At 38.8% G+C, this 15,897-nt stretch overlaps 1 protein-coding gene across 2 annotated transcripts in view; it reads right to left on the bottom strand.

Annotated features, from left to right (window-relative positions):
• The window catches only part of gria3b (glutamate receptor, ionotropic, AMPA 3b), a 476,246-nt gene that overhangs the window by 17,871 nt on the left and 442,478 nt on the right, over positions 1-15,897 (bottom strand). For both annotated transcript variants that reach the window (XM_060927491.1, XM_060927492.1), the window contains exon 13: positions 1,039-1,286. In XM_060927491.1, the coding sequence (XP_060783474.1) occupies positions 1,039-1,286 (248 nt within the window). The remainder of the gene's footprint in view (positions 1-1,038; positions 1,287-15,897) is intronic.

Below are 15,897 nucleotides of genomic sequence, written 5' to 3'. Positions count from 1 at the left end.
AAGGGGCATCCGTTCAGGAATAACAGCCTTGCCGATTACTCTGCACTATGGTACCCGATTTTGGTGACATTGAGGCTGACCTTGGAGTCACCTCCCCCGCTGCCGCACTCTCCCTTGTCGTACCACCATTTGTTTTTCAATTTGTCCAAGAGGCCTTGCTCATTCAGTTTTAAAACTGCCAGGTTAACAGCGTTTCTTGAAACAATAAAACATAACTTGTAAGTAAATGCACAGGTTCTTTGAGAAATCTAAGGCAATAGCATAGTAGTAGTAACGGTAGAATAGTAGTGCTATTGAATATGCTGAGCGACTACGACTTCAGTGCCATTATATAGTATCAAGTATTCAGAATGGGCATTGAAAGAGTACGAAAGGACAATTTGCTTAAGAATTTTCACGGAGGTGAAGGTAAGAGACGCTTAGAGCAAAGAAAGTGTTAAATATCAAAAGGTGGCATGGAGGGTTACACTGTTCAGAACTGAAGTGTGCGGGATGGGGACACTCGTCATTGAGAAGAAAAGTAACAACAACAAACACCATGCAATTAACATTCGTCACAAGTGACAGCGCAGCTTTTACAAGCTAAATTGAAAAACCATTGGACTGTTAAATTAAAACTGACAACACAACAGACAGGAAGGACAGCACACAAGATAGAGAAAGAAGAAGAGAGAGATCAAAAGCATGAAGAAAAGGAAAGTGAGAGACGGTAAGAGAGACATAAAAGGTGAAATGGTTGTTAAACTTAGCCCCAAACAATCTAAATTGGATTTCTGATTCTATTAAGAAAGAACACAAGCACACAAAGGAGAAAAAACACAGATAATCATCATTATCTTCTTCAGTCAAAGAACATTAAAGAAAAAAAAACATTATACCAATACCTCATCAGTGTTCATTGAGGGGGAAAAATGGGGAAAGGGAGCAAAGAAATAAACAGGGGAAGGGAAGGAGGGGCAGAGAAATGACAACACAAGACATCAGGGTAGGTGGAATACTATAACAACATGGAGAATATTGTTATATTATTCCACCCACCTTAATGCTGAGCCCTTGGGGGTCGCCACACCATAGCCTTTAGAGTCGAGATTTCCTCCAACTTTCATGGTGTCACACGGCTTCCTCTGCTCGATGTATTCATTCATGGTGGACTCCAGCAGAAAGGCAAACTTGCCCTTTGACTTTCGCACCCGGGCCACCCCATCTGGCGTGGTCTTGGCAAAAACAGATGGCTCAGCAGATTTCATGTATGACCACATTTTTTCATACACTGCTATTTTCGAGCGCTGCAAGACAATGGGAGAGATAAAGGGAGAGAGAGAGAGAAACACATTTAGACATTGTCATAATTCTAATCATGAACACAGATCATATCAACTTGGAAGGTGCAATAGTTTTGCATAATTCCTTACATGTGAATCTTGCAAAAGTATATAAATCAATTTTAATGGAGATTTTTTCTATATTTATTCCAAATTGCTGTTGAATTCTTCAGTCTGATTACTCAGAAGGTATTAATTCATTCTTTACATACATCAGCTTTGACAGTAGTGCTGCAGTAATCTTTTGCAAGATTCACATGTAAGGAATTATGCAAAAATGTTTGTTCTAATATATTATAATTTCTGTTGTAACAGCTCATTCACATGAACTTGTTGGGAGGATGCACCACATAATCCAAGTCAAATCAGAAACAGATAAAAAATGTTGTTACTTCTCATCTCATTATCTCTAGCCGCTTTATCCTTCTACAGGGTTGCAGGCAAGCTGGAGCCCATCCCAGCTGACCACAGGCGAAAGGCGGGGTACACCCTGGACAAGTCACCAGGTCATCACAGGACTGACACATAGACACAGACAACCATTCACACCTACGGTCAATTTAGAGTCACCAGTTAACCTAACCTACATGTCTTTGGACTGTGGGGGAAACCAGAGCACCCGGAGGAAACCCATGCGGACACGGGGAGAACACGCAAACTCCGCACAGAAAGGCCCTCGCCGGCCCCGGGGCTCAAACCCAGGACCTTCTTGCTGTGAGGCGACAGTGCTAACCACTACACCACCGTGCCGCCCATGTTGTTACTTCACAAATTAAAATTTATAATCTTTGATATTGTGTAGATCAGAAACATTAATTTATGATTCTTGCAGTCTCCATGTTCAGTGCTTTGTAACCATCAGAACTAAAGCTATTCCTTTAATTGGGAAAGTTTTTAGAATTTATACTTTAGAAGTCTTTAGACTTTGGGTTTTGCAGTTTCTCTATAAAAACAGCTGAATGTTTTGTCCTATTAGGAGGAGGAGAAAAAATGAACGTTATTCATTATGTCATTCATGTATCTTTCATGAGTAAATAAAAAAATGCAATCTGTGGTATAAGAGGAATAAAACAAACTAACCTCTTTGTTATTTTCTACAACAGCACATCCTGCCAGTTTCTTCCTTACATATAGAGCATTTGTAATAAATCAAAACGCATACTGCGTGGGAGATTAGTAAGTGAGAATGTTAATAAATAAATAAATAAATAAATAATTTAAACAAACAAACAAGTAAATAAATAAATTATATATATAAAATACACACACACACACACACACACACACACACACACACACACACACACACACACTTGTGCATCTAAAAAAAATTAGAATATAGTGAAAAAAGATTTCAGTTATTTAAGAAAGTTAAAATTTAATATATTCTAGATTCATTAGACATAAACTAAAATATTTCAAGCATTTTTCTATTCTACTTTGATAATTATGGCATACAACGCAAAAAAAAGAAAAAAAATTTCAACATATTAGAATATTTCATTTTGAGTTTGAGTAAAACAGTATAAATACAGTGTATCTCTCGGTCAAGTTCAGTACACGCAACTACAATCATGGGGAAGATTGCTGACTTGACAGTTGTCCAGAAGATGATCACTGACACCCTCCACAAGGAGGGTAAGCCACAGAAGGTCAGTGCTGAAAAGGCTGGCTGGAAAAGGTGCACAAGCAACAGGAATGTCCACAGCCTTGAGAGGATTGTCAAGAAAAGTCAATTCAAGAACTTGGGAGAGCTTCACAAGGAGTGGACTGAGGCTGGTCTCAGTGCATCGAGAGCCACCACACATAGACATCTTCAGGAAAGGGGCTACAACTGTTTCATTCCTAATATCAAGCCACTCCTGAATCAGGGACAATGTCAGAAGCATCTTACCTGGGCTAAGGAGAGAAAGAACTGGACTGTTGCTCAGTGGTCCAAAGTCCTCTTTTCAGATGGAAGTACATTTTGGATTTCATTTGGAAATCAAGGTCCTAGAGTTTGGAGTGGAGAGGCACAGAATCCAAGGTGTTTGAAGTCCAATGTGAAGTTTCCATAGTCTGTGATGATTTTGGGTGCCATGTCATCTGCTGGTGTTGGTCCACTGCGTTTTATCAAGTCCAAAGTCAACACAGCTGTCTACCAGGAGATTTTAGAGCACTTCATACTTCTATCTGCTGATAAACTTTATGAAGATGCCAATTTCCTTTTCCAGCAGGACTTAGTACCTGCCCACAGTGCCAAAACTACTACCAAATGGTTTGCTGACCATGATATTACTATGCTTGATTGGCCAGCCAACTTGCCTGACCTGAACCCCACAGAGAATCTACGGGGTATTGTCAAGAGGAAGATGAGAAACACCCAACCCCAAAATACAGATGAGCTGGAGGCTGCTATCAAAGCAACCTGGGGTTCAATAAGACCTCAGCAGTGCTACAGGTTGATTGTCTCCATGCCATGCTGCACTGATTCAGTAATTCATGGTAAAGGACCCCCAAACAAGTATTGGGTGCAGGGGCATCAGAAGCATTTTTAATGTGAGGGGAACACATTGGTGGGGGGTCTGGGGGTCCTCATCTCATCTCTCATCTCATTATCTCTAGCCGCTTTATCCTGTTCTACAGGGTCGCAGGCAAGCTGGAGCCTATCCCAGCTGACTATGGACAAAAGGCGGGGTACACCCTGGACAAGTCGCCAGGTCATCACAGGGCTGGTCTGGGGGTCCTCCCCCAGAAAATTTTTTATTAATTAGATGCCATTTCCTGCATTCTGGTGTATTTTTAACAGGTTGTTAAACACCTAATTTTACCTACAAAAGTCACTTAATTCAATGACTATTTTAGAGACTCAACAATAAGTCCTCATTCAGCTAGTCCATATATTCATCAGCCTGTTTTTAAACCCACTGCTATGCCTAAGATAATGAGATGAATGTGACACAATTTATCACCAACAATGACTTTATGGGTGCATTTTACTTTTTATTTTGTTTCCTTTTTTATTTAGTTTTAGATGTAACACAACATACCACTGGGCCAAGCAATAGTGACACTCAACTGTATGTTTAAAAATAAGAATATTCATAATTTCACACAATGACCAGGCATGACATGGCATCATGCAAACTTCATAACACAAAATCACACTGTGTCAAGCAACAGTGTCACATAAAAAAAAAAAAAACTTCACACAATGAACAGGTGCAATTTTGTTAACCACCAACAGTGACTTTAGTGGGTGCATTTTACTTTTTTACGATTTAGTGATACTCATAACAAAAATGACATGGCATCATGCAGTCTTCATAACACAAAATTACACTGTGTCAAGCAATGACACATAAAAGAGAACTTCACACAATGAACAAGTGCAGTTTTGTCAACCTACATGCAATGGTGGTACTAGAGTAACATTTACAGATTAGTATAACAAATAGATTTATAGATATAACTCCTTCTTACGTTAGTGCCACCATAATTTCTACCACTTCATAACTTTTATCCCCCTTTCCTTCACAATCCACCTGGAATAACATCAATCTCTCTCCATTGCTTTCCTTACTACTATTCCTTCCCCATACACTGATTTCCCATGTTACTTTCCAGAAAACTGGCAAAGACCAGACAAAAAAAATGTTCTTCAAATCACAACAGGGAATCAATAAATATCATCAGAGCAGACTTGACCTCATTCTTGGCATTACAATAAGGTAGGCCTACTGGGTTTGAATTAAATGATAGCTAACATTAAGCTAGCTGACACATCTCCTAACATTGACTAGCCAGCTAACTGCACTAACATTTCCATTGGGACAAAAAAACTGTCCTGTGGGGAAATTTTGACTTACTTTCTGCTTCTTTGTAAATAATTTCCTTATGTCCATTGTGTCTGGGGAGGGAGCAAATATTGCAAACAATTCATCATCAACCAAGAATACCCCATTAGGCTAAGCTTATTTCATTGTTTAGTTAAACATTAATTTAACGTGGCCTAGGGTTAATTTTGAGGGCATATAACAAAAGAATAAGGTTTTAGCAAAAGCTAGACATTGTGAGGTGGCAATGGGGCTGACGTTACCTCCTCCACTTTTGAGCAGCCTGCACCTTGCACCAAAATGTCTCTGAGATGTCACTGAGATTCACTTCACTTGTGTGCGGCGAGTTGTTGTAGGTAACGCCCGGAAAGCCCAGAGTGGATTTTCAGTGGTGTGTGTATTCTCTTATCGATCAAGTGGAATGGATTCTTTCACGAAGCAATAGAAACGGCGCTGGGTGAACTAATATTTTATGTTAAATGTGTGTGTGTGGGGGGGGTCCAAATGAAGAATTATGAAATGTGAAGGGGACACGCCCCCTTCACATTCAATGGTGGCGATGCCCATGATTGGGTGTACAAATGAACATACTTTTCAGAAACTGGACATTTCTGGATTGTAAGTAATTTTTTTTATTGAGCTTAGAAAATATTCTAATAATTTGAGATACTGGATTTCTGATTTTCATGTGCTATAAGCCATGATCAAAATTAAAACAAAAAAGGCTTGAAATATTTCACTTTATGTATAAAGAATATAGAATATATGAAAGTTTACCTTTCTGAATTAAATTACGAAACAAATGAACTTTTTTGCAATATTAAAATATATATATATATATATATATATATATATATATATATATATATATATATATATACACACACACACACACACACACACACACACAGGTGCTGGTCATATAATTAGAATATCATGAAAAAGTTGATTTATTTCAGTAATTCCATTCAAAAAGTGAAACTTGCATATTATATTCAGTCATTACACACAGACTGATATATTTCAAATGTTTATTTCTTTTAATTTTGATGATTATAACTGACAACTAATGAAAATTCCAAATTCAGTATCTCAGAAAATTAGAATATTACTTAAGACCAATACAAAAAAAGGATCTTTAGAAATGTTGGCCAACTGAAAAGTATGAACATGAAAAGTATGAGCATGTACAGCACTCAATACTTAGTTGGGGCTCCTTTTGCCTAAATTACTGCAGCAATGCAGCGTGGCATGGAGTCAATCAGTCTGTGGCACTGCTCAGGTGTTATGAGAGCCCAGGTTGGTCTGATAGTGGCCTTCAGCTCTTCTGCATTGTTGGGTCTGGCGTATCGCATCTTCCTCTTCACAATACCCCACAGATTTTCTATGGGGTTAAGGTCAGGCGAGTTTGCTGGCCAATTAAGAACAGGGATACCATGGTCTTTAAACAAGGTACTGGTAGCTTTGGCACTGTGTGCAGGTGCCAAGTCCTGTTGGAAAATGAAATCTGCATCTCCATAAAGTTGGTCAGCAGCAGGAAGCATGAAGTGCTCTAAAACTTCCTGGTAGATGACTGCATTGACCTTGGACCTCAGAAAACACAGTGCACCAACACCAGCAGATGACATGGCACCCCAAACCATCACTGACTGTGGAAACTTTACACTGGACCTCAAGCAATTTGGATTCTGTGCCTCTCCTCTCTTCCTCCAGACTCTGGGACCCTGATTTCCAAAGGAAATGCAAAATTTACTTTCATCAGAGAACATAACTTTGGACCACTCAGCAGCAATCCAGTCCTTCCTGTCTTTAGCCCAGGCGAGATGCTTCTGATGCTGTCTCTTGTTCAAGAATGGCTTGACACAAGGAATGCGACAGCTGAAACCCATGTCTTGCATACGTCTGTGCGTGATGGTTCTTGAAGCACTGACTCCAGCTGCAGTCCACTCTTTGTGAATCTCCCCCACATTTTTGAATGGGTTTTGTTTCACAATCCTCTCCAGGGTGCGGTTATCCCTATTGCTTGTACACTTTTTTCTACCACATCTTTTCCTTCCCTTCGCCTCTCTATTAATGTGCTTAGACACAGAGCTCTGTGAACAGCCAGCCTCTTTAGCAATGACCTTTTGTGTCTTACCCTCCTTGTGCAAGGTGTAAATGGTCGTCTTTTGGACAACTGTCAAGTCAGCAGTCTTTCCCATGATTGTGTAGCCTACAGAACTAGACTGAAAGACCATTTAAAGGCCTTTGCAGGTGTTTTGAGTTAATTAGCTGATTAGAGTGTGGCACCAGGTGTCTTCAATATTGAACCTTTTCACAATATTCTAATTTTCTGAGATACTGAATTTGGGGTTTTCATTAGTTGTCAGTTATAATCATCAAAATTAAAAGAAATAAACACTTGAAATATATCAGTCTGTGTGGAATGAATGTATACATTATACAAGTTTCACTTTTTGAATGGAATTACTGAAATAAATCAACTTTTTCATGATATTCTAATTATATGACCAGCACCTGTATATGCACGCGCACACTTTCCAATGTATACCTACAAGATGAATGAATGAAGTCAGTGATGCTTTGTAACCAGCTTTGGTTCCAGTGTCAAGAATAAAAATGTAAGAATTAAGCAAAGAGCAACACTTGGTAGACTATTAAAATTTACACACACTTCTAAAATCACACACTTCTTACAGTTTTATTCCTGACGTTGGAACCAAAGCTGGTTACAAAGCATCACTGACTTCATTCATTCATCTTGTAGGTATACATTGGAAAGTAAGAATCAGTCTGTGTTAAATGTCATATTATGTGCTTTTTCCTCTCTATGTCTCCATTTAAGCCATTGAAAAATATACACAGCAATATCAACCGTATTAAATGAACTCCTATTGAGTTCAATTTACTCCCATGAATTGACTCCTACAGACCTGCAGTTCACATAACCCGTTATTTTATACCATATGCCATCTATCATCTTTAAATAAGATGCTTGAAGTTGCTCTCCAACAGAAAAATCTCTGCAGTCTGAGCACTATGGGTAATAAGCATGCTCTGAATTATTCAGTGGGAGCGGACTTCTCGATTCATTTAATTTTGTGGCATTTTGAACACATCTGACATATATTCTGCCGGGTCTCTGCCTCAGGCATGCTGCAGTTCACTGTCATTTTGCATTTTGAGGCACAGTGGACATGCAGGCAGATGAAAATGCATTCTGTGTTTGCAGTAATGGGGAGCTTGCCAAAATGGCTGGGCTTTGGACAAGCTGTTGAGGTTGCAGTATCAATTAGAAGCAAATCCAGCAAGGTCAGGACATAATGATACATTGGGTTGGGTAGGGGAAGCCAGAGCCTGTGGTTTAATGCTCCAGGAGAGTGCCCATTCTGGTTTTTCTGCATCAGAAGGACGTGGTTGTTTGACAACAAAATACAACCTAGAAGCCCACATAGATTTTAGTTTTCACACTGTAGTAAATGGAAATGAAAATGGCTTGTCTTATTGTTACAATAATCTTCACCACAATAGCAGAAGGACATTAAGGCTGCATATTACATTATTCGATCAGACATGTGACAAATTAAAAGAAAACCCAATGGCTCTATTAATCTGTGGTGGCAGTTTCCTGGCATGGTATGGGTCCACTTGTCCCCTTAAAGGGAAGAATCACTGAAAAACAGTTATTCTGACTGATCAACTTTATCTTGGATGACCTCTGCCTCACCCATGGGGCATGAGGCCTCACTCAATGGTTTAATCAGTATAAAAATGATATAAAATCATATGTTATGGCCTTTAAATTGGCATTTACAGTGTAATAGATTTGCACTGATGTTCTCCACCACCATCATCCAAACCTTTGAATTTTTTGGAAGAATGGTGTTCATCCCTCCAGTATAGTTCCAGAAACTTGTAAAATCTGGTGGCTCATGGTAGCTCAACAGGTTAGAAAGACACGTGTTGGTTTTTCCTTTAAGTTCTCATCCATCTGCACATTATAACTGTAAATTAGAGGGGTGTATTGTTTCATTCAATATGAGACTTTTGATCTAGTACATTTTTGTATTGAGAAATATATTCAACAGGCTGCATAATAAAGCAAAACACCTTAATATAAAATCATAAAAAGAAGCACATGTTGCAATATTTTGATCACTTGAAAAATGGGAAGGCAATTTTCCCTTTTTTTTGTCAGCTTCAAAATGGCTTTCATTTCTCCCACAGACAGCTCTCTGGTCTGCATATGGGTTTATCCTTTTAAATAACAAATGCAGTTTTCACAGGCAAAACCCACAGCTCAAACCAAGATTAGACATTCAGAGATATTAATTATTTAAAACAATCAAATCAATCTAACTGGGCATACTTAGGCAACAAGAAACACCTGGCAGTCACATGCTCCAATATTTTTGATCAAAAACATGTGGGGTCAAACAAAAGGTGCCATGTTCCAAGTTGTTTAACACATCTAGGTGTAAATATCGGATCTATCATCTCATATCTTTTAGTCACAAACCCAAATGTCTTCAGTGTATGTCAAAAACAAATGGATTGGCCATGCCATTCCAAAACTTTTGGAGAGGACTCTAAATATGACGACATGCTCTGATTTTGGTTTATCTGACTGACTAAAGACGAAACCTTCACATCACTGTGTCTGAGGTATCAAGTAGCAGATATGGGTTTGCAGGACAGTTTCCTGTTGACACCTGCCTTGTGCTCAAGAGTTGGTGTGTCTAAATGAGGCTGAAAGAATGGATTTTGGCATTGATTGCTACAGAAGAAATGTGAGCTGTCTCACTGCTTTATGGAGTCAATTCATCAATACTGGACCAGGAATGAAATGCCCTGATGACCCAAATTGGCCACTATAGGCTTGATTGTGAAAGAGAGAGAGAGAGAGAGTGTGTGTAATGAGTGATGGCGTAATGGGAGAACTCTACATGATCATACTTTCATCATGTCTCAGGTCTCCATTTAGAGCAAGTCATTCACCCACCACAACACAGCGGTCATTTAAAAGCCAGTTAATGTGCATGAATCAAAAGGTTCATCACTGCTAATTAAATGGACATTTTGCTGGCTGATTATATCACTCCACAGTTACATGCAACAGCCCTCTTCACTCTGTCTGTATTTTGCCTCCTACAAATGTAATGAGGAAGCATAATGCAGCTGTAAGTGTTCTTTCGAGGTAACAACCTTGTCAGTGCTGCCAATTTATTTGGCTGAGAAAGCCAAATAAAAAAGCAGATGCTTTTTTTCAGTCTCCATTTCTACCCTGAGCTGCGATATGTCACTTCCACTGCTATGGTTGTCCTTATAACAAAGTTCAGAATAGGAGAGGAGAGGAGAGAAGGACAGGCCAGTGGAGATGAGAAAGGGTGCGACTGACTAAATCAGATCATGGCTGAAGGTGTCACTGGCTGGGGCAAAGCTAACAGATGTAATGTCAAAAATTCTAAAAACTAACATCCCTACAATGTCTAGCACATCATTTATGTACATGTAACATTAATAATACACATAGCAAAAATGACTGATGCAACATTGCAAAGACATTTCACAACTGCAATTTAATAAGAATTAAAATGAGCTAACTCATATGATAAGTTGCTAATGGTTCTGATTAAGGTAAGGGGTGAATTTAAAGGTTGTAACTTTTTTTTTTTACACCTTCAGTGATTTTAAATCAAACAGAACTGAGCTTACTGACTAGAATTCATAGACATTTTACAAGGAAACAATCTTCACAATTTCTTTTACAATTTCTAGTTATTTTCTAACTTTAACTCTTCTGAAATCACTAGAAAGTTTTGACATCTATGTCACAAATATACCTTATGCTCATACTCAACAACTTTTAGATGGCACAGTGACTGGCATTACGGGAAGACTCATGAAAGCAAAATGGCTCCTCACTGTCCAGTCACACGCCACACACTAATAAGCTTAAGGCAATCTCTCAGCTCATGAGCAAGATATATGAACAACATAGCATCAAAAAAAACCCTCTCTTGGTTGATAAACATGACATCCAGATAAGAACTGAAAAGAAACAGCAAATAAATGAATAGAGGAGAGACAAAACCATTGTAATTGGTCATACTGTTTAAAGTGCATGTATAAAGAGGCATGATTTTGGAGCTATTATGTCTAATTTATGCTTAATTAGAAGTGCTGCTAAAAGCCCTCATGGTGTGTCAGAACAAACAGAGAATCTTCCGTTAATCTTCGATCAAACAAGGGACTTGAATATTAGAATGTTTTTTTTTTTGCTGTTGGTTTTCTCTCGAGAGAATGTCTCTGTAGAGCGAATTTATTTAAAATGGTTTAAATATGTGTTTATATATTTAAACACACACACACAGGGTGGGGCGGAACGGTGGTGTAGTGGTTAGCACTGTCACCTCATAGCAAGAAGGTTCTGGGTTCGAGCCCAGTGGCTGACAGGGGCCTTTCTGTGTGGAGTTTGCATGTTCTCCCCGTTTCTGTGTGGGTTTCCTCTGGGTGCTCCAGTTTCCCCCACAGTCCAAAGACATGCAGGTTAGGTTAATTGGTGGCTCTAAATTGACCGTAGGTGTGAGTGTGAAGGGTTGTTTGTGTCTATGTGTCATCCCTGCGATGACCTGGTGACTTGTCCAGGGTGTACCCCACCCCTCTCGCCCAAAGTCAGCTGGGATAGGCTCCAGCTTGCCTGCGGACCTGTACAGGATAAATGGCTACAGATAATGGATGGACATACAAGGTGTTTAAAAAAATTTGATATTATTTGAGATGTAAATATCCCAGAAACCACATAGTCGAGGCAAATGAAACTGAACAGGCTTAATGTTGAGCAATATAAGATTTATTCCTCAAAATTTAAATGAGAAATTCAAAAGGTATGTGGATTCCATGAACGATTTCACAAATTTTCAATATGCGCGCCGCCTGAGACACACACAGACAGCTTTCCTCTTTGAACTTTTTGTGCCGTGTCCAAATCTGTATTGCAGTTGAAGCATTTTTAGAGAATTCTCTCATAAATGCACGCTGCAGTCTTGTTCAACTCTGTTCGAGCATACTCTAACACACAAAATGCCTTTTCTTTTCCAATGAATGGCATTAAACATAAACATAAAATTTTGCGATATGTCACTTCCACATGCTGTTAAAATCTGAGGTCAACTGAACGAGAATTGACAAAGTTATTAGATTATGAAATGATATCAAATTTTTTGAAACACCCAGTGCATGTGTGTGTATATATATACACACACACTGCAAAAAAACCCTGAAAACTGAATTTGAGGAGAAAATTCCTTAATACAAGTGAAGTCATCTTGCTGCATGAACAAATAATTTTACTTGACAAGACATCTTGGAATAAGTTGGTGACAATCTAGAACTAGTTTTAATGATCTCAGAGTTGGTGTCTTGTATTCTTCTAATAGGAAATGCTAGAGTCCTAGGCAAGCACAGGTTCTCAAAGATAGTTATCCATACAGGAGCAAATAATATATGCCTTTGTCAGTCTGAGTAACTTTGTAGAGGTATTTAAATTAGCGAAGGCGATGTCCGATGCTGTAGTATGCTCTGGCCCCATCCCAGTGCGGCATAGCAATATAGCTTACAGCAGGTTATGGTCACTGAACTGCTGGTTGTCCAGGTGGTGCTCTGAAAACAGTGTGGGCTTTATAGATAATTGGGCTAATTTTGAGGGCACTGCTGGCCTGTTAGTGCGGGACGGTATCCATCCCACTCGGGAAGGTGCTGCTCTCATTTCTTGCAGCATAAGTCACAGTCTCAGAACAGGCCTAGTTAATTTCTGACAATCCAGAGCCAAGGCCAGGGAGCAGACAAACAGGCTAAACCGACTGTCTGCTAGCTGCACAGAGTCGTCACTCAGGGTCCACTACATCAAGACTGTGTCTGTTCCCCAAGCTCAACAAAAAAGTAGAAATACTCAGAGTTTTTGTTCCAGTAACCTAATCAATATAAAATTAGATCATACTGACTGTACAGCTGCTGCCAGCACCTTTGATCTAAAGGTGGGACTATTAAATATTAGATCTCTTACATCTAAAGCACTAATGGTTAATGAACTTATTACTGATCAGGAGTTTAATGTACTGTGTTTAACAGAAACATGGATTAAGCCAAATGAATATATAGCATTAAATGAAGCTAGTCCTCCTGGATACAGTTACATAAACCAGCCTCGTCTAACTGGCAGAGGAGGAGGCGTCGCAGATATTTATAATGATTATCTAGATGTAACACACAAACCTGGTTATAAATTTAATACATTTGAAGTTCTTCATACTAATATAATATATGTAGCCTCGAAAAATAGGTCTACCCAGTTAATTCCGTTACTTATTATTTACAGGCCCCTGGGGCCATATTCTGAGTTTTGTTCTGAATTTGCAGATTTTCTCTCAGACCTGGTTATTTCCTTAGACAAAGCTGTAGTTGTCAGAGATTTTAATATTCACTTCGATAACCCAGAAGACCCTGTGAAAACAGCGTTTGTGTCCATTTTAGATTCAGTAGAGGTTAATCAGAATGTCACAGGACCGACCCATAATGGTGGTCACACCCTCGATCTAATACTAACATTCGGGTTAAACGTAATACTAACATTCGGGTTAAACTGTCAGTCACACTTCCACAGTCTGACATTATCTCAGCTCATTATCTCATCTCATTCAAAATATGTCTGAGTAATAATATATGCAGCTCACCACGCTACTGTATTAAACGTACATTCATGTTGCGCACATTGCACACAGCTTTATAATGATCTCCCAGAGTTATCAACTTTGATTGGGTCACTGTCAGCCTCTGCAGAACTTGATCACACAACTGAACTAAAGTACTGTATAGCGGAACGGTTCCGCTATACTTTAGATAATGTAGCTCCTCTTAAAAGGAAAATTATCAGAGAAAAAAATGTTAGCACCTTGGTATAATGATGACACTCGCACTTTAAAACAGACCACTCGAAAACTGGAATGTATATGCCGTCAAACAAAATTGGTAGCGTTCAAATTAGCATGGAAGGAGAGCCTCTTGATGTATAGAAAAGCTCTTAGTGCTGCTAGATCAACATATCTCTCCTCCTTAAAAGAAGATAACAAAAATAATCCTAGATTCCTATTTAATACTGTTGCAAAATTAACCAGGAATAAGTTCATTATAGACACATGCACACCCACAGTATGTAGGAGCAACGACTTAATGAATTTTTTTAATGACAAAATTGAAAATATCCGACAAAAAATTCAAACTACTAATTTAAGGTCAGACAATGTACGGTAAGTGACCCGATAGTTAACAATATAACTATCAGATCAGCAATTAGAATGTTTTATTCCCCTTAGAGAAATTTAATTACTTTCATTAATCTCTGCATCAAAAGCCTCAACTTGTGTATTAGATCCCTTACCTACACATCTATTCAAACAGATAATACCTGAAGTAATTGAACCGCTTCTAAAAATAATAAATTCTTCTCTTAGGATCAGCTATGTACCCAAATCCTTTAAACTAGCAGTTATCAAACCCCTGATTAAAAAACCTGACCTTGATCCCTGTCAGCTGTCCAATTATCAGCCAATATCAAACCTCCCCTTTATCTCCAAGATCCTTGAAAAAGCTGTGGCACAGCAGTTATGCTCATATTTACATAGGAATAACATCCATGAAATGTATCAGTCAGGATTTAGACCTCATCATAGCACAGAGACAGCTCTGGTTAAAGTAGTAAACGACCTACTGTTGGCATCTGATCAGGGCTGTGTCTCACTGCTTGTGTTGCTTGACCTTAGTGCAGGATTTGATACCACTGATCATTCCATTCTTCTGGATAGACTAGAAAATGTTGTAGGAGTTAAGGGAACGGCCCTCTCCTGGCTCAGGTCTTATTTAACTGATTGCTATCAGTATGTTGGTGTAAATGGTGATTTTTCTAGACATACTGAGGTAAAGTTTGGTATTCCACAAGGTTCTGTTTTGGGTCCACTTCTTTTTTTCTGTATACATGTTACCTCTGGGTGATATTATTCGTAAACATTGTATTAGTTTCCACTGTTACGCTGATGACACACAGTTGTATGTTTCTGCAAAACCAGATGAGAGACTCCAGCTTAATAGAATTAAGGAATGTGTAAAGGACATTAGACACTGGATGCTTATTAACTTCCTTCTGCTTAACTCTGTCAAGACTGAAGTACTTGTACTAGGACCACATGCAGCTAGAAGTAAGTTTTCTGATTACACAGTAACTCTGGATGGCCTTTCTGTTTCGTCACGTGCAGCAGTAAAAGACCTCGGGGTGATTATTGACCCCAGTCTTTCATTCAAAACTCACATTGATAACATGACCCAGATAGCTTTCTTTCATCTCAGAAATATCACCAAGATAAGAAATTTAATGTCACTACATGACGCAGAAAAACTAGTTCATGCTTTTGTTACCTCCAGGTTGGATTATTGTAATGCCTTACTGTCTGGATGTTCCAATAAATGCATAAACAAGCTCCAGTTAGTTCAAAATGCAGCAGCAAGAGTCCTTACTAGAACTAGAAAATATGACCACATCACCCCTGTCTTATCCACACTGCATTGTCTCCCAATCAAATTTCATATTGATTATAAATAATACTACTGACCTTTAAAGCACTGAATGGTTTCGCATCACAGTACCTGAGTGAACTTCTGGTCCTTTATGACCCGCCATGCCTACTTAGATCAAAAGGTACAGGCTATCT

This window comes from Neoarius graeffei, chromosome 8, assembly GCF_027579695.1.
Source record: "Neoarius graeffei isolate fNeoGra1 chromosome 8, fNeoGra1.pri, whole genome shotgun sequence".
Classification (NCBI taxonomy): domain Eukaryota; kingdom Metazoa; phylum Chordata; class Actinopteri; order Siluriformes; family Ariidae; genus Neoarius; species Neoarius graeffei.
Note: the sequence above shows the minus strand (reverse complement) of the source record. Positions and strands in the feature narration are given on the sequence as shown.